The 26301-nt window shown below is 40.1% G+C and overlaps 1 protein-coding gene across 5 annotated transcripts; it reads left to right on the top strand.

Moving 5' to 3' along the window:
* Positions 1-1538: 1538 nt before the first annotated feature.
* Positions 1539-26301, top strand: LOC140742190 (DNA repair protein complementing XP-A cells-like). Of its 5 annotated transcripts, none has more exons than XM_073072977.1 (8): positions 1539-1677; positions 4270-4380; positions 18115-18339; positions 19035-19145; positions 19654-19759; positions 23054-23219; positions 25552-25669; positions 26053-26301. In XM_073072977.1, the coding sequence occupies exons 3-8, from the start codon at positions 18159-18161 to the stop codon at positions 26202-26204; spliced, it is 834 nt and encodes a 277-aa protein (XP_072929078.1). In that variant the 5' UTR covers positions 1539-1677; positions 4270-4380; positions 18115-18158; the 3' UTR covers positions 26205-26301. The 5 variants fall into 5 exon arrangements, with proteins under 5 accessions (XP_072929078.1, XP_072929097.1, XP_072929116.1 ...); XM_073072996.1 differs by having other exon boundaries at positions 4270-4400; XM_073073015.1 differs by having other exon boundaries at positions 26007-26134.

The following is a 26301-nucleotide window of genomic DNA, read 5'->3' as shown; positions in this document are numbered from 1 at the left end:
TTCAGACTACTTGTATCACATAGGAATTTGGAGAAACAAGAAATTTACTTTTATTGAATATGTGTTTAATTGCATAATGGTACTGAAGCTTTGCAATAGTTCAACTAAGCTAAAAATGTTTTGTTGATGATTTTCATTTGTACTCTGTGTCTTGAGGCTTCTCGCTTGTGTCCAACAATAATCAACCAGCATTACTGGGTTCCAGTTGCCCTGATACAGTTTCTGATTGACTGCAATGTCCTTGTGAAACCTTTCACCATGCTCATCACTGACAGCACCAAGATTTGCAAGGAAGAAGTCTCACAGGGAATGCAGGAAATGATTCTTTACTGACCTGTTGCACTTCATGGTTTTGTATACTTGAAGTATGTTGTCAATCAGCTGCACGTAGTTTGATGCTCCGTAGTTGCCGAGAAAATTTTCAACAACATCCTTGAATGCCTTCCATGTGATTTTCTCTGGTCCCACTAGAAATTATTCGAATTGCCTGTCATTGATGATCTGTTTGATTTGTGGACCAACAAAAATGCCTTCCTTAATCTTGGCATCAGTTATTTTGACTTGAATTATGAAATGGAATAACTGATATAGGCAATTTCAAAAAAATGGTGCCTGATAGGGAAAGTTCATGATGATTTTCATGATCAGCAGCGCAAAATCCATAAGATACACCCACATAATGTAAAAATTTTTACTCCTCATGTATATGAAGGTTGTAAGTAATAAAGTCAATTCAATTCAAATATTATTCAGGAAGCAAAATCTTTGTTGTCCAGTTCACTGAAAGAGTATGTTCAAATCCTTTAGCCAAAACAGAGCTTGCTGCTCTCATTAATTTTTTTCCTAACATAAATGTACAAAAGCAAATGGCAGAGATATAACAAAATAGAAATTGTTAATGAATTGAAATCTTTCTTATCTTTTAGTGAGCAATTTCTGAAACTCATACGTATTCTACCCCTAAAACAAAAACAAATGAGTTTGAATGTAACCCATCTAGAACAAACTCTGATTTTCATTGTGGAAAAAAAATCTTAATAAGAGGGTGGTTCCCATAATGAGGCGGTTGCCTCATTGACTGTTCTATTATTATAAATCACTATGATTGCACATTTAGACAGAGATGTAACGTAAAGATTTTTACTCCTCATATATGTTAAGGATGTAAGGAATAAAGGCAATTCAAGCCATTTCCCAAATAACAATTCGATTTTGTTCATTTTATATAGGGGTCACATATAAGTAGAAATTCTCAAAATAGATGCCATTCGCTGGAATTGTATTGTCCATTGTGAAATTTAGGTCCTTTCTTCCTTCCCCCCACCCGAACTGATTGCCTTCCCCATGGTTACCACAACTCTCGTAGCGTCTACTGCAGGCAATCGCTTTCCCTTCTCTGCAGGTTGAATGACGGTTTATACAAGGAGGTAGTTTTCACGAGTACACGGACAATTGATAAACCGGACAGTAAAGTAGAAGCTGTTGGTATATGGTTGGGTGCCCGGTCATACCTCACGTACCGGTGGTAACTCCGGTTCCCAGGCAACATCCGGTTGCGCCTGCGCAGTCGCCTCCCCGCCCGTACCAACTCGGCGGGTGACTCCATCTCCCGGCGGCCGAGGCCACTGTGGGCGGTTTTGGACCCGGAGACGGACTTCGTGGGGCGGGCGGTCCCGGGTGAGTGACCCTGGGTCAGAGACGGAGTGGGTCTTACAACTCCTCCTGCTCCCGCCGGAGAAAGTGAGGGCAAAACCCGGGATGGCAGGTGGGGGGAGGGGGCCGAATGTTGCCCTCCACCTCGCGGGACTGGCGGCACAGTGCAGTGGTTTTCGGGTTGAGCCTTAGCGACCCCAGTCTCCTCCCGCCCCTCTGAGCACAGCGACCCCAGTCTCCTCCCGTCTCAACACTTCCGTAAAACCGGACATGGATGCCAGAGACAGTCTTGAGCTCCTTGTTGCATTTCAACTCCGCTGTCCACTGCTGCGGTGAGGCCAGATACAAATCAGGAGAACAACACCTCCGATTGTGCCTAGATTGTATGAACATTGATTTTTTTTCCAATTTCAGATAACCCGCACTCCTTGTGTTCGCTTAGTCCTACCAGTGCGCCGAGACTTTCTCCATTTGTTCATCTTTCCCATCATCTTTTCTTCCCCCCCACTCCTCTTTCTGCTACCTCATCTGGTTCTAACTGCCCAACTCCCACGTCTGTCCACCTGGGGTACTACTACTAAGGCATGTCCTTCTGTATAGTATCTGCAGCACCCCTCCCCCCTTCCTGGTTCTGCTTGTCATCTTCCAGCTTTTTTTCCTCTACCTTCCATCTCCTCACCCTCCTAGCTCCATGTGCCCAACCTGTTTTCATTTATCACCCAATAGTATCTGTATCAAAATTAGGGAGACAGGCTGATAACATTCAGGCAGCAGAATCAATACAGTTAGATCCAGATGTGGGCAGATAAATGGCAGATGAAATTGAGTGTAAATAATTGTAAGATATTACAGATAGGAAGTAGAAACATTAGATATAAATATGCACAGGAGGGGTCTTGAGTTAGAAAGTGCACTGTATGAGAAGGATTTGGACGTACTGGTAGACTCATTAACAACATCTATACAATGCACAGAAGCGATTAGGAAGGCTAATAGAATGTTGGGCTATATAATGCACTCAGTGGAGTTCAAGTCTAGAGATGTTCTCTTTAAGCTGTATAACACGCTTGTGAGGCCACACCTTTGAGTACTGTGTACAATTTTGGTCTCATATTTTGTGAGGGATGTGAAGGCACTGGAGAGGGTTCAGAGAAGGGCAACTAGACTCATTCCAGGTCTGCAGGGTATGAGCTATGAAGAAGGATTGAAGAATTAAATAGTTTTAGACTGAGGAAACTTGATAGAAGTGTTCAAAATCATTAAGGGTGTAAGTAAGTCGGATGCCAGATGCTACTTCAAAGTTAATCCATCATCAAGGACATGGAGCCATAGGTGGAGACTAGTTAAGAGGAGATTTCAGACTAATATTGGGAAGCATTTCCTTATACAGCAAGTTGTGGACACATGGAACAAACTACCTAGTTGTGTAGTTGAGAGCAATACCTTTGAGTCTTTCAAACCTAAACTTGCTAGTTATTTCAACGCACTATGTGAATAGGAATTTGGCAAGCTTTGTTGGGCTGAATGGCCTGTTCTTGTCAAAAAATTTATAATGTTCTAATGTATCAACTCTCACCAGTTCCACCTATCACCTGCTAGCCTCTGTCTCACCTCCTCCCTCATACTTGTGTATACTAGCTACACAGGGTTGTGCATTCCTAGACAGTACGAAAGCCATGCATGAACTGTGTTTTTAAGATCAATAAAGGCTTTTATTTCAACCTAAGTGGGGTACCTGAAAAATTGTCCCTTCTAATTCAATTCACACAAACAGAAAAAGTCTGGCAACATTAACTTTCATTATGCAATGAAAGTTCATAGATATAGGAGTACTGTTTTGGTGAGAGTAGAAAATTGGTTATCTTAAAGCAGCAAGTGGCCATAAATGGGTTGTTTTTCCTTTGGCAAGGTGTAATGCATGGCATGCTAGCAGGTTTATGCTGGAGACTTGCATTTTATATCAAGGTACCAAAGGTATGATTACTAAATTGGCTTATGACACAAACTTGGTTAGAAAATAAATTGTGGAGGTTAGGGGCTGGAGAGGAATTATAGTGGGTGTTATGATTGGCAGGTGTTTAACAAATAATGTATAATGTGGAGAAAGTGGAATATTCTCTTTGGCAGAAAAAAATAAAAAGTACATTGTCAGTGAGGTGAGAGATTGTCGTTTGAGGAGAGGTTAAACAGGCCAGTTTGTATCCGCTGGAGTTTTAAAGAATGAGGAGCATCGTGATGGAAACATAAGTTTCAGAGTGGTCTTCACAGATTGAATGTGCAGCGGAGATTTCCTCATGGGAGATTGTAGAACAAGGGTCACTATCATAAAAGTGCTTGTCTGTTTAAGATAGAGGTAAAGCAAAATATTTCAGAATGAGAGTGTAACTCTTCCTCAAAAGGTTGTGTAAATGAAGTCCCAATGTTTTAATGGCAGAAGTAGATTTTTGATAAACAATGATAGAAAGATACTGGAGTTAAGGTTTTGATCAGCTCAGGTAGAAATTTATTCAATGGAGGAGCAGGCAGTATGGATCATCTGGTCTGATGCTGTTACTCATTTGTCTATTCATACCACATGCTGACTTTCTTGCATTTTCCAAACTTTTTCAACACTAGGAGGCCCTTACAGAAGAGCAGAACTTGGAGATGGATAGCTCTCTTTAGCATGTGCCATTACATTTCCACCACTTCCAAATACCTCGCTAAAACGTTGATATTCTGCTGAAGGTATGTCCTCTTCCAATATGGTGAGTTATTTGAAAGGTGGTTAAAGGTCTTGGTGCTATTGTTAAAAATACGGAAGAGCTTGCAATAATCGTATTGTTGCCTTTTTTATGGCATTAATATGCAACAGGCATTCAAGCAGGAAGAGAACAAGTCTTACACTGTAGAACTCCCTGTGTAGTGTAAAGATTTAAAATCTTAAAGATAGCTTTATTTGTCAAACAAAAATAAAACACCTGATTTGCGTCAGTGACTGTCACAGTCCAAGGATGTGATGGGGGCAGGCAGCAGATGTCATGCTTTCCAAAGCCAACATAGCGTATACAAAACCTACGAACCCTAACCCTAATCTGTATGTCTTTAGAACATGGGAGGAAACCTTTGTGGTCACAGGAAGAATGTATAAACTCCTTGCAGACGGGTGGGAATCGAACTGCAATCACTGATCAATGGCATTTTAAAGCATTGTGCTAGGCAGTATGCTACTACGCTGCTGACTGAACTTTTGTAGCAGTCAAACTTAAGCCTATAGCTTCTGATTGAGGAATACTGTAAGTGTATTATCATCTGAGCTGTGGTTGTTAATTTTCAAATACAAACTAAACTAATCTAATTAAAGCTATTTATTGCATTTGGCAATTAAAGTCAGTAGATTTCAGCATGATCATCACTTCAGTCTTAATTATTGGTAACTGGCAAATAAAGAGAGAAGATACAAAGTAAAGTCCTTTGGCCAGATTGGAGAAGATTAGTTTTGGATAAAGACTGTTGTGTTCAATATTGAGGGAGAGTGCAGAGCACACACCAGGATGCCAGCATGCAGGATACTCTTCTGAACCTTATTGATAACAGTTTGTAGAGAATGTGAACTCCTCCCATGAGGGAGCGGCTAACTGAGTGACTTAGAAATAACAATAACTACCACCACATCTCCCCTTCTTGGGGAAAAAAGAAATTATGAAAGAATTTGAAATTATGATCACTGAAATTGAGCGATTCAGTTCACTTTACCCATAGCACGTAACCTATGCTCCCTACATAAACTTTAAAAATTGCCAACGTTATAACTGTCTTTCTTTGTTTTTCTCCTTTTTTTCCACCAATTCCTTTTTGTTTAGAAATATTTTCAACATTAGAATTCTTTTTTTTAAAAAAAACACTAAACTGACTACCTGATCACTCCGGAAAAGTGAGAGGGTTATTTTGCCTCTTTAGTCACTTGCCCTAAGCTGTTAGGCTATGGAGTATATATCTGTGGTGGGGCAGGTAAAAGGCCATATCTGATACAGGTTCTTGGAAGTGTTGGAGCAGATTGAGATTATTGAACAGGTGTGTCCACCTCAGGTGAGTTGTCCTCGTTATAAGAATCAGGCCACTCTATTTCTTTCTCTACCTTCGTGGACTTTGAAGGTGCATAAATGTATGCTTGTTCCGCTTGATTTCACCTTGTGATGTTCTGATTACAAACAATTGTGGTGCATGCTGCCAGACTATTGTTCCTTTGGTGGATTAGTCTGAAACCCAAACAATTTCAAACCCAAACTCCTGGGTGGTGACAAAGATTTTATTTTGAGTCTGAAATCATGCATGCTTTTTGTTTTCTCACACTTTGTTGTCTCAAAATTTCTCACTGTGTCTAAATCCAGTAAGTGAGGTTGAAGAAGGGAAGGAAGAACAGGTAGGCTTGTTGTCAGTCTCCAGCCCATTGACAGCTCTGATGGACTGTAGCCATTTGTAAGAGGTGTGGAGTGATAAGCTAGCAGTGCTTTGTAGGGCTTTTTTCCTTTCAGTGACTCTGAACACTGTTCTTTCTGCTTTTCCATTTGCCTGTGGTACTGTGGACTGCTTGTCTGGTGTTTGAACTCATTGTCCCTAACAAAGGCTTTGAATTCTGAGCATCTGAATTGTGGACTGCTATCTGACACAAGTGTCTCTGGTATTCCATGGCAAATGAATATAGCTTTCAGGTGCTGTTTGAGAATTCAGAGGACCGCTTGGACAGCTCGAAGTTCCATGAGTAATAATCCAGTGAGAGTATATTTGTCTCTTTTCAACTTGAAAATGTCTATGTCTGCAACCTGTCATAGGAAGTCTGGGAATTATGTGGGACAGAGAGGTTCAGCATGATTTTCTGTATGCTTCACATTGCTTTACACAATCTCCCACATGTTTGCTCAGACCAGTCCACCACATGGATTTTTCAAACCCTGGGTGGATTTGACTGGTTTTGGCGTGCATAGACGCAGGAATAATGTTTGGAGCCCTTTAGCAGCAAACCATCAAGAATGGGCCTGAGTTTGTGAACTCCTTTTAGAACAGTTGGCCATCCATCCATCCACGGTATTGCATAATCTTGCTGTAGATCTGGTCCTTTCTCAACCTAGTGTGAACTCCATCCAGTTTCCTGATGCAGGAAAGCTTTCACCTACCTGAGCTGAGTAGATGTTGGGTTCTTCCAACATTTCTTGCATGGCATCCTTGACAGTGTCCAGTGGTGGGAAATATTTGCCTGGGAGATGTTCAATGTCATAAGCCTCATTCTGAATCTTTGCAAATGTGGAGTTAAGTCTTTGAAGTGTTTCGAGCCGAGGAGTCTGACAAGTGACGAGGTCTGTTTCAAGTAGTGCCTATCAAGTAGCAGCTGAAGCCCACGTGAGAGTCTGTCTTCCTCTCGACTTGGGCATTACACTGTTCAGAAGGAGTCAGTGTTCTTGATGCATGTGCGACCGGTTTCCATACACCCCTGCAATTTTGCATGTGTGCTCCCCCAGGCCGAAGGAAGAGGCATCTGCTGAGACCTTGGTTGCTTTGTTCAGATCAAAGAACAACAATGTTGGTGGAAAGATAAGTTCTGCTTTAAGTGATGAGACTTCTCCTCTGGTGCAACCCAGGTCCAGATGTCTTCTCTGGGAGAGGATATCACATAGTGGCTTTGTTTTCTCTGCCAAGTCTGGAATGAACTTTCCCAGCTGGTTTACCATGCCAAGGAAACTGCAGATCTCTGATACATTTGTAGATTGTTCCATGTTCTGAACTCTTGCCAGTTTATCTGAATGTGGTTGAAAGAAGATTATAGCTGGGAGCTTAATGCCCAAGGATGCACACTGTATCAAAAAGACAGACAGGAAGGCAGAGGGGGTGGTGTTGCTGTGTGGTAAAAGATGAAATCAAATTATTAGTGTTACGTATCCCATAACTGGATCACTTACCAGCAAAGATAGAGAGGTCCGCTGAAGTCTGATGGTACCATTTTTAAACGTTTTTATTTATAAAGGGGCACAAAAGTAAGATTAATACAAACATTCAGATAACATACGTCGTCAATACTCAATCTAAAGCGCAGGTATAGTAATAATCAATAAGAAATAAGCTTTATCTTTGTCTAGGGGTAATAGATATATTGTCCGCTGTATATCTAAAAGTCTCTTGCGTTCACTGCAGTTCCACCAGCTGCCGTCTTTTGGGAGGGTCGCGGTGGTGCACTTTTGTTAGAGAGAGAGAGATAGAGCTTGAATGAAACAGTTACCCGGCGGGTTTTTTCCAACCTTTAGGAGTTCGATCCGTCGGAGTTTCGTTGGGGCATGGCCGTTCACTCGTGGCCTCTCCTGTAGCTAAAGCCGTTATTTCATGGTGAGGTCGCCAATCCCAAGCAAGGAAAAGACGCACACGAACCTCCTCACCGGCTGTCGCTATCAAACGCTGTCACAGGATTTCTAGCGTGTCTTCTGGTGCGTCTGGGGGGCCGTCTTTACAACCCCTCTTTTATCTGAGCTCACGGGGTCTCAGATGTCAATCAGGTTGGGATGATGCAATCTCTCTCCATCTCTCCACCCCCGTTGCCCCGAGGGTATACACGTAGTACAGTTCCCAATTCACAAAGGTGTCTCCACGAGACAATGACCACATCTCCTGCAGTTGGACATTTTACCTGCTCTTTGTTTCGCTGCCTGTTTTGTTTGAGCTGAGCTCTACTGTCCCCTCTCTCTGTAGTCTTTCTGTCTGCACATTTCATTTTCCTGTGAAATATTTTGTTGAATTTGTCTTGCACAATTTTGTACTCCTTTTCCTGGGCATCTGTCAGTCCTAATCCATCCATGATGTCATCTGCTTTGTCACCATGGAGTAAATCAGTGTACTGACTTGATGCCCTTCTGAAATCAAATGTTTCGGGACTTTATTAGGTAAGTAGATATAGGTAATGGAGGTGTTTGCTCCATTTTCCTGTTTGTTTGTTTATTTATTTGGACAACAAAAGTTGTCTTTTCACTCCCTGAGAGTTTGACTGACTTCTCTGCTGTATTTGTGTCTCTGTGCACATACCCAGGCTAGTGGCCCACAGATTATTACACTGTGTCCACTTTTGGGTGTAGCCTGAAGATGTTGCCTAGCAACACTGGCCAGTTCTCGGCTCAGTTAGCAAACTAGCATAGGCAGATTAGGTTGATAAGTCTGAGGATATTTTTCATAGATATACACAGTGTACTACAAAAACACATTTACTGTAAAGTTTTTCTTGTGGGGTATCTCACTTGGTCAGTAGCAAGAATTCATCAACGATCAACCACTTCTGACACCATATTATGTTCGATATTGTGGGATAGTGCAAAGCAAACACAAGGAGGCCAGCAGACTACAGTTCAGCATTCAACACCATAATTCTCTCCTGACTTGACAAGAAGCTCAGAGACCTCAGCCTTGTGTAACAGGATCCTGGACTTCCTGTCAGATCGCCAGCAGGTGGTAAGACTGGGCTCCCTCACCTCTGACCCTCAACACAGGTGCCCCTCAGGGCTGTGTACTTAGCCCCTTCCTTTAACTCTCTGTATACCCATGACTGTTGCCACCCACAGCTCCAATCTGCTAATTAAATTTGCTGACAACACTACGTTGTTTAGCCTAATCTCAAATAATAATGAGGCAGCCTACAGAGATGAAGTCATCACCCTGACACAGCGGTGTCAAGAAAACAACCTCTCCCTTGATGTCGCAAAAACAAAGGAGCTGGTTATGGACTACAGGAGGAGTGGAAGCAGGCTAGCCCCTATAGACATCAGTGAATCTGGGGCTTGGGGGTGAACAGCTTGAAGTTCCTCAGCATAAACATCACCAAGGATCTCACATGGTTTGTACATACCAGCTGTTATGACCCCAGCCCCCTCCTTTGTGAGAATCGCAAGAGAGAGAGCGACGTGCTGAAATTGGACTCAGGAAAATAAGAGAGAAGCCTTAAGGTTTGGAATGTGGTCTGGCCTCTCAGCCAGACAAAAAGCCACGGACATGGCCATTGTCTCTTGGAAACACCTTTGTGAAATGGGGACTGGACTACGTGAAAACCCTCAGGGCAACGTGGTCTGGGTGATGGGGAAAGATTGCCACACCCCACCCTGATTGACAGCTACAACCCTGCAAGTCCCGATAAAAGGTGGGCTGCCGAGGCGGCCCCTCAGACGCACCAAGGAGACACGCTAAGAAGACACGATAGCACTTCCCGTCGGAGCGGGAAGCCATTTTGAAGGAAGCCACGTGCGTTAGTTTCCGGATCGGGAGTCTGTGGCTGAAACCAAAGGAAAAACCATTTTTAACTAACAACAGGGATTTGCTTCGCAAAGACAACGGGCAAGTGTTCCCTTTTTTCTCACCAATCTCTCTCTCCAACACGTGAAATGCCAGCGGTTCCCAAACGGAAAAGCCTGCAGATTTCTGAGTGACTTTTATATTTCCAGTGGACTCAGTATTATCCCCTAGACAACGATAGAGCTTATTTCTGATTGATTATTACTATACCTGTGCTTTAGATTGAGTATTGACGACGTATATGATCTGAATGTTTTGTATTAACCATACGTTTGTGCCCCTTTATAAATAAAAACATTTGAAAATAGTACCATCAGACTTCAGCGGACCTCTCTATCTTTGCTGGTAAGTCACCCAGTTACGGGGAACGTAACACAGCTTTGTGGTGAAAAAGGCACAACAGTGCCTCTTTCATCTCAGACAGTTGAAGAAGTTTGGTATGGCCTCCTAAATTCTAAGAACCTTCTATAGGGGCATAATTGATAGCATCTTGACTGGCTGCATCACTACCTGGTATGGGAACTGTACTTCTCTCAATCACAGGACTCTGCAGAGAGTGGTGCAGACAGCTTAGCACACCTGTAGATGTGAATTTCCCAATATTCAGGACATTTACGGAGAGGGGTGTGTAAAAAGGGCCTGAAGGATCATTGGAAACCCAAGTCACTGCAACCACAAACTACTACCATCCAGGAAACGGTACCTCAACATAAAAGCCAGGACTCTGGGACAGCTTCTTCCACAAGGCCATCAGACTGCTTAATTCATGCTGACGCTACTGTATTTTTATGTTATATTGACTATCCTGTTGTACATAATATTTATTATAAATTACTATAATTGCACATTTGAATGGAGACATAACGTAAAGATTTTTACACGTATATGAAGGATGTAAGTAATAAAGTCAATTCAATGCAGGATATTCCTTTGAATTTAATTGATAACATTGCTTATACAGTATGTCAACTCTTCCCATGTGGGAGTGACTAACTGAGTGTCATAGGAACTACTCTATTAACTACCATAACAAGGACAAGTAAAATTCAAAATTAAAGTATTTGACTATCCAAAAGGAAAGAATTTATTGGGATATGAGCAGAGAGCAGGGAAGTGGGACAAGCAGGATTGTTTTACAGGTTTCTGATGAGAGGTCTCAACCTCAAGTGTCAACTGTTTACTCATTTCCGTAGATGCTGCCTGACCTGCCAAGCTCCTCCAAAGTTTTTTGTGTGTTACGTGGGGTGATTGATAAGTTTGTGGCCTAAGGTAGAAGGAGATGAGTTATTAACTTCAAACTTATTGCAGAACCACTCAGAATTGAACTGCACGTGCATGTAACAAGAGCAGTATAATTCATCTCCTTCTACCTTAGGCCACGAACTTATCAATCACCCCTGCTGCGAACCGCTTTCTGGAGGTCCAAGACGCCGACTTCTACAAAGAAGGAATCCGTATGCTCCACAACCGCTGGACTAAGTGTGTAGATGTAGGAGGGGACTATGCTGAAAAATAAATGTGCTAGTTTTTCTAAAATTGACGACTCCTACCTTAGTCCATGAACTTATCAGTCACCCCTCGTATTACATTGAGTTGGTGTGCCAAATGGCCTTTTGGAATTCTATGTCTGTTGCATTAGTCATATGTGTTTAATTGATTCTCTTTGTTTTAAAAACAAAATGCAAAAGATACTGAACGGATGTAGGTATTAAGTGTTTTTGGGACCTGTTTATCTCAGGATCTCTTGCTTCATTTGACTAATTGTCAAATAAATTTGCACTCCCAAAATCACATTTTTACAGATACCTTCAAATTAGAGATTTTCTACGTTTCCAATTAGCTACTTTTCCTATAGGTCCTGATAAAAATTTACTGGACGATCTTTTAAATTTAAAACCTTTTGTTAATGGTTCTATTACCGGTATCTATAAGTTGTTGATTGATTCTAGACAAGACTTCTTAGATAAAATAAAAAAGGTTTGGGAGGATGACCTAAATTGTCAGATTTCTGATGATAGATGGAATAAAATTCTTAAACGGGTTAATAAATCATCTTTCTGTGTTCATCATTCTCTTCTACAATTTAAAGTGGTTCATAGAGCTTACATTTCTAAACAGAAGCTCTCCAGTTTTTACCCGAATGTTTCTCCACTTTGTAATAAATGCAACTCTGCTGATGCCTCTTTAATTCATATGTTTTGGTTTTGCCCTACAATTGAAAAGTTTTAGCGAGAAGTATTTCATACCTTCTCTCAACTTTTTAGGGTCCAATTTGACCCAAATCCCCTTACTGCCTTGTTTGGTATTATTGCAAATGAATATATAACTTTAAATACTCCTAACCTACAGGTTTTAGTTTTTACCTCTGTTTTAGCAAGAAGAGCAATCTTGCTTAAATGGAAGGAGTCTACCCCACTTACACATTTTCAATGGCTACGTGATATGTCGTATTTAAATTTAGAAAAGATCTGCTGCTCAGTCTTAAATTCGAAACAATCTTTTTATGATATTTAGGGACCTTTCCTAAATTACTTTTCCAATTTATAAAGTTTAACAGTGCACAGACTTTTATGTATATTTTTATCTTCTCTTAAGTGAATATGTTTTTTTTCTAATTATCCATTGTCATCCATCAGCTTTTTTTTTGGTAGTTGGTAGGGGGTTGACTTTTTTTATATATATATAAAAAAATTTCTTTTATGATGTATGACCTATCTTTAAATTTTTGATTACAGAGTGGTATACCTTTATGTGTTGTGCTATAACATTTTGATCAATTTTATTACAATATATGAAGTACACAAGTTATGTTGAGATGTATCTATGTGTTGCACTCTGTAAATCTTTTTTTCTTCTGAATTAAAAATATTGTAAAAAGAAAGAAAGAACGGATCAGGTGGCGCTGTGTAGAGAGAAATGATGGTTAGTTGTTCAGCTCAAAGATCTTAAAAGATGATGCTGGCAATATACGGGGATCATAAGACATAGGAGCAGAATTAGGCCATTCAGCCCATCGAGTCTGCTCCACCATTCCATCATGGCTGATCCCGGATCCCACTCAACCCCATACACCTGCCTTCTCACCATATCCTTTGATTCCCTGACTCATCAGGGAATCATCAACTTCCACCTTAAATATACATACAGACTTGTCCTCCACCACAGTCTGTGCCAGAGCATTCCAAAGATTCTCTACTCTGGCTTAAAAAAAATTCCCCTTACTCTGTTCTAAAAGGTTATCCCTCAATTCTGAGGTTGTGTTGTCTAGTTCTGGATACCTCCACCAGAGAAAACATCCTCTCCACATCCACCTTATCTAGTTCTTTCAACATCCGGTAGATTTCAATGAGATCCCCGTGCATTCCTTTAAATTCCAATAAGTACAGGCCCAAAGCTGCCAAACTCTCCTCATATGTTAACCCCTTCATTCCTGGAATAATCCTCATGAACCATCTCTGGACTCTCTCCAATGCCCACACATCCCTTCTGAGTTATGGGGCCCAAAACTGTCGACAATACTCCAGTGTAGCCTGACTAGTCTCTCATAAAGATTCAGCATTATCTCCTTGTTTTTGTAATCTATTCCCCTTGAAAGAAATGCCAGCGACCATTCTGTTGTACGTAATCTTTATTATAAATTGCACATTTAGTCGGAGATGTAACAAAGATTTTTACTCATATATATGAAGGATGTAAGTAATAAAGTCAATTCAATTCACTCATTGGTTTCCTTCACTCACCTCAACACTGAACTGACTACATAGCCTGTAGACTCACTTTCAGGAACTCTGCTTTTGTTGTGTATGGTTTTTCATGTATTCTGTTGTATTTCTTTATTTTCCTGTGGGTGGCTGCAAGAAAATAAATCTCATGGTGTTATATGGTATACATACTTTGATAATAAATTTACTTTGAATTTTTTGTCGAAACTGGTGGAATGACAAAAACATGCTGTGAATTGTAGAGAGAGGAAGGAGTGGAGGGAACTGGTCAGATAAAACTGGTTTTCTGAAATTACTAACTTCAGTATTCTGTCCTGAGGTGTGTAATTTGTCTAGACAGAAGATGAGGTGGTGTTTCTGAAGCTAACTTTGGGCAACAGTCTGGAGCAACAAACAAATCTGCTGAAGGAGTTCTGCACCTTGGGCAGTGTCTTTGGATAGAATTTAATCCAAAAAGGCATTAGGAGTGAAACTTCTCTAGTCAAAGAGTTGACTGGGCACGTTAATGTAGGTAAGATTTCTTGTGTAGAGTCTCCTTATACTTGTGTATCTCGCACTTGGTCATATATCTATGAATAAAATTCCATTCAGAGGCTATTTGATCTATCAGTTGAGACATGGTGTGCAGGCCCTTCTCCCATCCTTTAATGCACCTGATATTCCACCCTGGGTAGCCTCCAACCGATGGCATGAATGTCAATTTCTCTCACATGATAAATGCCCTCCCTCCCACCTTCACCGTTCCCTGTTCCTGTTTCCCTTTCTCACCTTATCTGCCCATCACTTCCCTCTGGTGCTCCTCCCGCTTACCTTTTACTTAACACCCACCATCTTGTACTTAACACCTACCATCTTGTACTTCTTCCTCCACTCCCCACCACCTTCTTACCTCCCTCCCCACCACCTTCTTACTCTGACTTCCTGATGAAGGGTCTTGGCCTGAAAAGTCAACTGTTTATTCATTTCCATAGATGCTGCCTGACCTGCTGAGTTTCTCCAGCATCTTGGAATTCCAGGATCTGCAGATTTTCTTGTGTTTTTGAGTTTGAAAATTCAGACTTTGGGCTATGAGAAACATGGAGTAACTTTGAATAATCTGTGCAGATGTACCTTGTCTGTTGATCTTGTTTCAAATGAATGGGCAACTGATGGACTGTAAAACTGAGAGATTAGCTCATGTTTAGTAGAGATGATAGGGGAAGAAATTGGAAAAACATACTTATCTGGAAATAAGAATTAATTTGTAGTCTTAAAATACGATGTATGGAAAACAGGAGGCATCTGGAGAGTATGTGAAAGAATGTATCCTTGGATCAGTAATTGCAAGGAAAAGACAGTCAGCCTGAGACAGAGTTGAGAAAACAGCTTGTTATGAAGCAGGCCAGTTTGCAAGTGTGTGGGTAATAACTCAGTTAGTAACAGAAAGTAAATCTAACAGTTCATGTTAACTAATTAGTATATGCACATATTAATTAAGTCATTTAATGGAACTCTTGAGTGTGATTATTTGTCTGGAAGTGTCAGGATTACAGACGTCAGAAGGCTATTGTGATACACTCGTGACGGCGAATTTCTTCAGTGATTCCTTCACTTGTTGAGAAATGACTGAGATTTTGAAATGACTCATTTTTCTTGATTTCGACATTGGTTCCATTTAATGGTTGGGGGAGAATCTGAATGTTTAATACAGGACCAATCTTTTCATCTGTTTCATTGAAGGCATCAGTGTCATTTGGAACTCTGCCTTTGCATGTGCACATATGTAGATACCATCTGGCCCTGATCTCAGGATAATTTTACTTCAGGATTGTAGCTGAAGGTCAAGATGAAGGGCCTTGACCTGAAATGTCAAATGTCCATTTGTCTTGAGAAATGATTTATTTATTTATTGAGATACACCATAGAATAGCCCTTTATGGCCCTTCAAGCCACACTGCCCGGCAACCCCAGACTTAACCCTAGCCTAATCACAGGACAATTCACAATGACCAATTAACCTAACTGGTATGTCTTTGGAATGTGGGAGGAAACTGGAGCTCCTGGAGAAAACCCATGCATTCCACAGTGAGGACTACAGATGATGACAGAATTGAACACTGAATTCGGACACCCTAAGCTATACTATCTTGCTAACTGCTGTGCTACCTCCAGCATCTTGTGTGCTGCAGAAACTATATGTCCTATCAGTTAACTCCTTTCTAGGAGGAAACCTGTTGGAGATGAGGTGCAATATTACAATAAGGAAGACTGAGAAAAAGATTGGTATAATTGCTTGCCCATAGGTTGTACAAGGCCTATGGTAGATCTCCTGCTTAGAATTAATGTGTGTTCTTGCCTGAGCAGACAGAATGGTGGTGAATTTCTGAGAACATTCAAACTTGGGAAAAATTCTGTACAATCTCTTGATTGATGAAGTTTTTGCCAGGTGGAAAAAACATGTACAATGTATAGTGCAGATCCATTTTCTTCTAAGATGTGCCACAAGGTGTGAATATCATGTTCATTTTATCTCTTGATGGATTGAATTTTCATTGTGACTCAGGGAGGATTGACAACCCTGATGTTCCAGCTGGTGAATTTTATGCTGTAGAAAATGACTCTACAGTTTATTTTAATGCAAGGTGACTGTTGTACTTGATCTACTACATGACCTTGACAGAGAAAACTCTTGGTGCAGTGGCAGGGAAGTGCAAGATAACTGGAGATTGTAGTAGCTATATTCAAGCTATGTTATTACTGTGCCACCTAGTCTGTATCATTCTGCCATCGAAGTAGTTCTCTGTTATTCATGTTTGCTGCGCACACATCTGCAATCCTTTCCTATTCCTCTTCTATTATCACACTGCATTTGGAGTAAACAAGTTCTTTATGCCTTCTGGAATTGCTAGTGGGTCCACAGTATCACTATATATCATTGATTTTGATTGTCCCCTTATAGAATGTCCAGTATTCCTGCATCCATTCAGTAAAAATGATAGTTCCAGTATTGGGAGGCAATAAATCTTACAAGTTTCAGTTACTTAAAACTGCAGACACCTTCCTCTGGCTTTCAAATACCCTACAATAAATATTTCTCAACTTTCACATTCAGTCAAGTCCCTGGCTCCTGTGGACTTTTTCCTTTTTCTTTTCGGAGCAAAGCACAAGACCTCAATGTGTACAATTCACTCCTGACTGTTAGCACCTGAAAGTACTGTATTCCTGGGGGTGGGGAAGGCTGTCTTCCTTGCTCCTCGAACTCATTGACCACCAACTCCTCTTTGGATATCTTCCGCACGTATGAATTTTTCATTTGGAGTCTCTACATGGATGAGGATTCCTATGTAGTAGATCTCAAATATAAATATTTACATTTAATGGCTTGTTTCAGTAATAATTCACTAGTCTATGGGTGTTACATGCTGTATACTAAATGTATGTAGAAGAGAAAAGGTTTTAGATATGAAATATAAGTAATGGAAAACAACCTTTCTCAATTAGGTTTGCTCATAATTTCTGTTGTATTTTTCCTTTATCACCCTTTTGCATAGAACAGTACAGTGCAGGAACAGGCCCTTTGGCTAACAATACTGTGCAAAATCAATTTAATGAATATTTAAATGGAAAACTAAACTCCTCTCTTCTGCCCACACAATGTTGACATCCTTCCATTTTCCTTATATTCATGTGCCTATCTAAACACTCCCAAAAATCTGGGCACCCAAAACTCTCTGTGCGAAGAGGAAAAACAGAACTTGCCTCTCACATCTCCTTTGAAATGACCTCCTCTCACCTTAAATGCATGCCTTCTGGTATTAGATATTTCAAACCTGGCAAAAAAATAGTCTGCCGACTCTATGCCACTCACCTGTCAGATCTTCAGATCTCTCCTCAGCTTCTGCTGCTATAGAGAAAACAACCCAACTTTCTTCCTCGTTTCATAGGCATTATGGCTTGTCCATTGTCATTTATTATCCTTTCCACTTTCCACCTTCTCAGTTCTTGATGAAATCAGAACTTTGGCCTGAACATCTTGCGTATTCATTTCACCTGATGGGAGGCTAATGAACTGATGTGACTGCCACAGAAAGTGGACCATGTCAGAAAACTAAACTAAATCTACTGTTCAAAAATAGTTATCAATAGGAATCTTAATATAGCTTGCCTTTGTTTTTGTTGAGATAAATCACTCCTTCCTTTTTTGTGTTTCCTGTGGACGGTTTGGAGGATTTTTTCTGGCCTTTGTTAAAAACACCCACAGCAATTGTATCCCCCTCCAACTATGCTAGTTCTGAACTGTTACACACACAACACAGTGCCTTTGGTGTTTCCAGGCATCGTTTTAAAAATGAACGTTTTGCTTATCAATTAAATGAGCTTTGTTGTAAGCTTTGCTCTTGTAAATGTCAGAAGTGTTGATTTTTCTCATCATTTGACCTTTATTTCAAAATACACTTTTCAGCTGGTTACAGTATTAAGACAAAATAAGGCTTCCATTTACAAGGCATGGATTTGGAGGGGAAAGGTGGATCATCAGCCTCTCCGGAAGGGGAAGGAGAGGCAAAGGCAAACCAGAAAAGACACTTGGCTCCCTGTATGCTGGCCAAGATTGAGCGGAACCGGCAGCGAGCACTGCTTCTGAGGCAAGCCAGACTGGCAAGCAGGCCTTACACTCCTGTTGGCACAAGTGAGTACACCATTGGTTTGCAAGCCTTATTGTGCAGAAATGCTGATGTTTCAGTATCTGTCTCAGTGTAAGCTCTTTTTAGCAGACTGGAGCACTGGTTCCCACAGTCCCTGAAGCTTACCTAGTACTACTTTTTGTAGTCCCTTCACTTATTAGGGGCCTGTTTCTAATCTCAAAACTTACTAGGTTTACTGGAAAATGGATTATATCACTATATAACATCTAAAAATAAGTGAACTAAAATGTATTGGTGTGTTACCTGGAAAAGGAAAATCCAGCAGACCATAGTCCAAATGATGTTAGATTTACAAAGCTTGCTGTATCTTTTCCCAGATATTGCCATCTTATTTGCAACATCTTGGCTAGGCAAGATGGTCCTGAGTCTGTTCCATGTTTATAATCAGAATTGAGACAAAAACAGAGATTTCCTGCCATTTGGGAATTGCAGTATGCTCGTTATGTGTTGCTAAGTTACTTATCTGCATTTGAACCATTTGTTTACAGTTCCTGATCTTTACAGTTACTGTATAGATTTGCTAAGTATGCCCACAGAAAACGTATCTCAGTTGTGTGTGATGACATGTATGATAATAAAATTGACTGAAGTCTGCATGTGTGAGCAGATATTGTCCAATACAGTGTGCAGTATTATAATTTGTCCTATAGGTTGTTATATTTGTCTTTCTCATTCACAGGTAGCAACATTCTAAAGCCCGAATCCAAAGTAGTAGATACAGGAGGAGGATTCTTTTTGGAAGAGGAGCAGGAAGAGATACAGGAAGTAAATAAAGTTGTACATCAACCAGGTATATTTAGCTCTAATATTCTAAAATGCTATTAGAGATTATTTAAATGAAATGTTACATTACCTCATGAAGTACTGAGGTTTGCACAGTATTATCTCTATATTGGAGCAAGTATTCCATTTTGCACCTCAGGATTTAGGATATCCTAAACCCATTTCCTTGGCTGATGTGGCCAGTGGCTAGTGTGACTGTACCAAGGATGGGGCAAGTGGTGCCTGTTGAAGCATGTGAGAGAGTTGTTTGAGAAGCAATACACTCTTTCTGTTGTGCTGGTGTACTCCTAATAAAACAAATCTGAATTCTCCACGCAATCCTAAATATTTCTTTGCCATTGTGAGAAGTCACTGGCCAGGAACCCCTGTGTTGGTGGGGATATTGTAAATTGAAGTCAAGTCCTCATGTTTGCACCCAAAAGACACATATTCTCAGTACCTTTTTATTGCCCAGGTACAGGCTACCATTTCAGAATACCATCGTGTCTCGCTCAAAATGTGAATCTGTCTCACAGGACCTGTTATGGAATTTGATTACTTATTCTGTGAAGAATGTGGCAAAGAGTTCATGGATTCATTTCTCAGCAGTCACTTTGATCTTCCTGTCTGTGACAACTGCAGGTATTATTGGTTTATCACTGGGGTATTTTGTGGGAGGAAGTATTCATATATAATATGAAAATAGAGTATTTTGATGCACGGAAACTGTAGAGGACTGACTGCAGGAACAAATAGAAGAATATAATGGCTTTTGTAGATTTGGAGGGGGGTGTTACCCCACAGAGTAAATTTAATAAAATCAGAAATACTCTGGCTATTAACTAATTTATTATGAAAGGTATATTCCAAAGATGGGAAGTTTATATATTTTTTTGGCTGTGAACTTCACTGGCAAGACTACTATTTATTGCCAATCTGCAATAGCCTGAGAAAAGCTGAACCATGGATAGTGGCTTACTATTGGATTTCTTACTAGGTCAATTAAAAGCCAATCACTTGGACATGAGGAAGTAACAGTTTAAAAACAAGGGACAGAAAGGCACTCTATTAAACACTACATGTACTCAGATAAATGGGTAGACTTATTCATGGTCCAAGTATAAATAAATAGGTATTAAAAGGTAGAGATATAATTGCAAATTAACCAATGTCTGAAGAGTAAAAAGGAAGAGTAGGACCTCTAATAATAAAGGGTGGGATAAATATGGTAGAGATAGAAGATCTTGGCCCAGCAAATCAAGAAGGGGAGTCAGTTTTGGTGGAGTTAAGAAACAGTGGTAGAAACGTTGGTAGGTGCCTAGACAGCAGGACAAGGTGCAGATCAAAAAGTTGAAGCACTTAAGTGTGGAGTTCTATCAAAAATAAACCTGTAAACAAAGGCTACTACAGATATAGAGAAAGCAAAAGCTAAGGTGGGTCCCTTACAGACAGAAGGAAAAATAAGATTGAGGAATAAGATTTTTATTTAATTTTCCCCTGTTTCCTTCCTTCAAGAGAAAAATTGCAAAAGGTCAGCTGCAAGTAGTAAAGAATAACATTCTAGATCATTGAGCAACTGCAGGAATTTGTATTAGTTTAAAAAAGGTTTTGGAAAAATTAATGTTGATATTAACCTATAAATTAGTAATATTTGGGCAGGGTCAACATGAAATCATGAAATGACAGTATTAATCAAAGGTCTTTTACAGATTTTTTACATTATAACTAGCAGAACAGATAAAAGGGGATCAGTGCACGTGGTGTATTTGAACTTTCGGAAGGTCTTTGATAAAGTGTCACGCATGGTTATCAAACAAAATTAAAGTACATGGAATTAGGATTAATATAGTCATACAGCACAAAAACAGACCCTTCAGCCCATCTAGTCCAGGCCAAACTATTTAATCTGCTTTGTCCCATCAACCTGCACCTGGCACATAGCCTTCCATACCCCTCCCATTAATGTGCTGTACTGTTGCTGCAGAAAGCTAATTTTCATGGCATTTATAACCTGTCTACACTCCGTGTAATATACGGGGAAAGATTATTGATTGACTAATATATGAATAAACACTCCTTTTCTGGTTGGGTGGTTTATGACTTCTGGTGCTAGACCCCCAGCAGTTCACAGTATATTCTAACACATTTGCTGCTGATAAAGCTGTTTGGTCTTATGGCCATGGCAGAGGCTTCGAGGAGATGCGAGATCGTGGAATATAATGAAAAAAAATTGTTACATTATCCACTTTGGTAGAAAGATTTTAAAAAATGTTAAGATGCTGTTCAGTGTCTCTATATATGAATCACTGAAAGTTAACAATCAGGAACAGAGCAAATAGGAAAACAATTGTGATGTTGGTCTTTATTGCAAGATTTCAACACAAAAGCAATAATGCTGGACTACAATTTTATTGGGAACGTGTGCCTGAGAGTTAGAAGAATGAGAAACGATCTCATTAAAACAGACAATTCTTATGGAGCTTATCAGTGGTAGATTGAGGGAGGATGTTTCAACTGGCTGAGATGCATGGAATCAGGGTCTAAGTTCCAAAAAAAGTGTTTGGGAGAAAAGCCTGAGTTATGATTTTATTGAACAGGCATTTTATTCCTATATTCGAATCCTAAATTGGCCTCTGAAAGATTTAGCAGCCAGTGGGTGGATCTCCATCCTGATTTAGTGACTGTAAAAGCCGTGAAGGATTTTAATAATTTAACTCTCTTTGACATTGAGATACTTAAAAAATTAAGTAAAATGAATCTTTTAGAATAAAAAGGTTGGTAAAATGTTATATGAATTAGTATTTTACAGAAATAACAAAATGCAATGCCTTTTTTTAAAAAAAAGTATTCACCCCTTCCCTCCCCCCAGAAGTTTTCATGTTTTATTGTTTTATGACATTGAATCACAGTGGATTTAATTTGGCTTTTTGACACCGATCAACAGAAAGTGACCCTTCCATGTCAAAGCGAAAACAGGTTTCTACAAAGTGATCTAAATTAATTACAAGTGAGACACAAAATAATTGATTGCTTAAGTATTCATCCCACTTTAATATGACACACCAAGTCATCCCTGGTGCAGCCAATTGATTTTAGAAGTCAGATAATTTGTTAAATGGAGATCACCTTGTGTGAGGTGCTTCAATTGATTGTAGTAAAAATACACCTGTATCTGGAAGGTCCAACTGCTGGTGAGTCAGTATCCTGGCAAAAACTATACCATGAAGACTAAAGATCACTTCAAGCAACTCTGCAAAAAGGTTGTTGAAAAGCACAACTCAGGAGATGGATACAACAAAAGTTCTAAGTCACTGAATATTCCTTCGGAGTATAGTTAAGTCAATCATCAAGAAGTGGAAAGAATATGGCACAGCTGTAAATCTGCCTGGAGCAGGCCATCCTCAAAAACTGAGTGACTGAGCAAGAAGGGGACTAGTAAGGGAGGCCACCAAGAGACCCGTGACATCTCTGGAGGAATTACAAGTTTCAGTGGCTGAAATGGGAGAGACTGCGTATACAACAACTGTGGCCAGGGCTCTTCACCAGTCACAGCTTTATGGGACAGTGGCAAAGAGAAAACCATTATTGGAGGGAAAAAAACATAAAATTTTGGCAGCAAACACGAGGAAATCTGCAGATGCTGGTGGAACACAGCAGGCCAGACAGCATCTATAGGAAGAAGCACTGTCGATGTTTTGGGTCGAGACTCTTCGTCAGGACTCACTGAAAGGAAAGATACTAAGAGATTTGAAAGTAGGTAGACTTGCGAAGGTAGAGGGTAAAATGAATGCAGCAAAATATGGGGCAATCCTGATGCAGTCATTCATACTCATTTCTTCTTGGGGCTTTGGTTTGATCTGTTGCAAAAGGGTAAACTTTAGATACTTCCACCACCAACCAAAACCACCATTAACAACTTTTCTGATTTAATCACAGAGATAATGAAGAGAAACACAAACTAATTACCCGAACTGATGCAAAGCAGGAATTTCTGCTTAAGGACTGTGACTTGGACCAGAGAGCTCCTCCCCTCAGATTTATTTTAAGGAAAAACCCACACAATACTCAGTGGGGTGAAATGAAACTTTATCTGAGGCTCCAGGTCAGTATATTACATGTTGTTTGCTCTGCAAAGAAACACAATGCACATAACCCATTTTCTGGATATGGTGGAGGGGCCCCAAGCTGCTAATTTCCAAAGAGAACAAATTTATGCTTATCATATAAAAAATTCTAATTTGAGCTGAAGCTGTGCTTGATCATAGCTATTGTATTAAAATCAGTTCAAGTTTACCTTGTCTTATTCATGTAAGATTTGCTAATTTAATTAAATATTTCTGAGATTCACAGCAGTGCTCAGTCAAGACAGACTAGAGAACTCATCTAGTGAGACCTTATGGATGGAACTGAGGAATAAGCAATGTAGGACCACGTTAATGGGACTATATTATAAACTACCCAATAGTCTGCGGGATTTAGAGGAACAAATCTGTAAAGAGATCGCAGACGGTTGCAAGAAACATAAGGTTGTGATAGTAGGTGATTTTAACCTTCCACATATTGGCTGGGACTCACTGTAAAAGGATTAGATGAGATAGTTTGTCAAATATTTTCAGGAAAGTTTCCTTAATTATTACACAGAAGTCCCAAAAAGAGAGAATGTGCAAAGCTTGATCTCCTATTAGGGAATGAGACAGGGCAGATGACAGAAGTTTGTGTAAGGGAATATTTTGCATCTAGTGATCATGCTTTTAGTTTCAAGGTAATGATGGAAAAGGTCCTCTGGTTGAGATTCTAAATTGCCAAAAGGCCAATTTTGATGGTATCAGAAAGGATTGGGCATGTTTGATTGGGACGGGCAGCTTTCTAGCAAAGATGTACTTGATAAGTGGGAGGCCTTCAAAAGTGAATTTTTGAGAGTACAAAGCTTGTATGTGCCTGTCAGAATAAAAGCCAAGGATAACAAGTTTAGGGAACCTTGGTTTGAGAGATATTGAGGCCCTGATTAAGAAAGAAAAATGAAGTGCATAGCAGGTATAGGCAGGTAAGAACAAATGAGGTACCGGAGTATAATAAATGCAAGAGAATACAAGAGATAAGTCAGGAGGGCTAAAAGAAGGCACGAGGTTGCTATACCAAGTATAGGTGAAAGAGAGTCCCAAGAGCTTCTATAGATGTGTTGGAGCAAAAGGATTGCAAGGGTCAAAATTGGTCTATGTGTGGAGCCTAAACAGATGGGGGGGGGGGGGGAGATCTTAAATGGATTTTTGTATACGTATTTATGCAGGACATGGACGTGGTCTATAGAAGTGACGCAAAGCAGCAGTGCGGTCATAGACCCTAGATGGATTAGAGGAGGAGGTATTTGCTGTCTTGAGGCAAATCAGGGGAGACAAATCTCCAGGTCCTGAAAAAGTGTTCCTTTGAACCCTGTAGGAGGCAAATGCAGAAATTGTTGGGGCCCTAGAAGATATTTAAATCATCCTTAGTGACAGGTGAGGTCCCAGAGGATTGGAAGATAGCTAAATGTTCTGTGTTTAAGAAAGGTCATAAGAATAAACCAGGAAATTATCGGCCATAGAGCCTGACATCAAAGGTGGGCAAGTTATTGGAAGATATTCTGAGAGACCAGATATTTAGATAGACAGCAATTGATTAGGGATAGTCAGCGTGACTTTGTGCATGGTAGGTCATGTCTAATCAATTTTATGGAGTTTTTCAAGGATATTACCAGGGAAGTTGATGAAGGCAAGGCAGTGGACGTCTACAGGGACTTTAGACAAGGTCCTGCATGGGAGGCTGGTCAAGAAGGTTTAGTTGCTTGGCATTCAAGATGAGATACTAAGTTGGATTAGACATTGGCTTTGCAGAAGCCAGAGTGTGGTAGCAATGGTTGCCTCTCCGACTGGAGTCCTGTGATTAGTGGGGAGTCGCAGGGATCGGTACTTGGTCTGTTGTTGTTTGTCATCCGTTTCAACGAACTGGATGTTGATGTTGATGTAGTCCACTGAGGTTGGGAGCACCAAATTTAGGTGACCCCCATCAAATTCGCAGGTGAAGTGTTGCTTCATCTGTAAGGACTGTTTAGGGCCATAAATGAAGGTGAATGGGCAGGTGTAGCATTTCTGTCATTTGCAGGGATATATGCCAGAGAAGGGAGGAGGGATGAATGAACAAGAGAATCACTGAGGGAGTGATCCCTGTGGAAAGTGGTATACTTTCCACAAGGACTGTTAATAAATTACCCTAGATGTGTCATTACAACTACACTCATGTAAATGAATAGAATTCGGCACCTTTTGCTATACAAACCTTATCCATACCCCTCTCCTCAATCTATTCATTCTTTAAAATGCTGCAACAACTTTAATATCCTAATATCTTCATTAAACAAGCAGAAGAGCAATTGCTCATCATTCTGCTTCCGTTTCCAGGTAATAAGACGGTCCCTAGAAGTGTGGGGTAGTGAAGAAGCTTTGCAACAGGCCAAAGAAACACGGCAAGAGAACAGAGAGAAGATGAAGCAAAAGAAGTTTGATAAAAAAGTGAAAGGTGAGTGAGCTTAGATTAACTTCCATATCCCACAGTAGTAATGAAATCTGTACCTAGGCACCAGGTCATCAGAAGCTTGTGAATATAGTGTGGAATGCTGCATGCTAGTTAACTGCAATTTTATCTAAGAAAAGGAATTCTAGCAAATAAATCAAGTTTCCCATCACTACTTTGTTGCAGTTTTAATATGGATGATATTAGAACAAATAATGCCCTCAACATTTAAAACTTGCTTTGCTCTTCATTTTGGAAATAATAGCAGAAATTCCATAATAGTTGGCAACTCATGATTTATTTACAGTTTATAAAGCATCAGCAGTTTGCATCTTTCCTACAGTTATGAGGCTTTTAAGCCTGTGTAATTAGGTCTTACCTGTCTGTAGAGCTTCGCCGAGCTGTGAGGAGTAGTCTGTGGAAAAAGGAATCAGCTACACACCAACACGAATATGGCCCTGAAGATTATGTTGAAGAGGAGGATGTGTACAAGAAGACCTGTACAACATGTGGCCACCTTCTAATATATGAAAAAATGTAACCTGATCTAATAACTCTTGTATAAAATATACAGCTTTGTCACTTCAATTATTTTAGTTTTTTTATTTTTAATAAATCATGAATTTGTGTGGAGTTGA

This window comes from Hemitrygon akajei, chromosome 2 (genome assembly GCF_048418815.1).
Source record: "Hemitrygon akajei chromosome 2, sHemAka1.3, whole genome shotgun sequence".
Taxonomy (NCBI): Eukaryota; Metazoa; Chordata; class Chondrichthyes; order Myliobatiformes; family Dasyatidae; genus Hemitrygon; species Hemitrygon akajei.
Note: the sequence above shows the minus strand (reverse complement) of the source record. Positions and strands in the feature narration are given on the sequence as shown.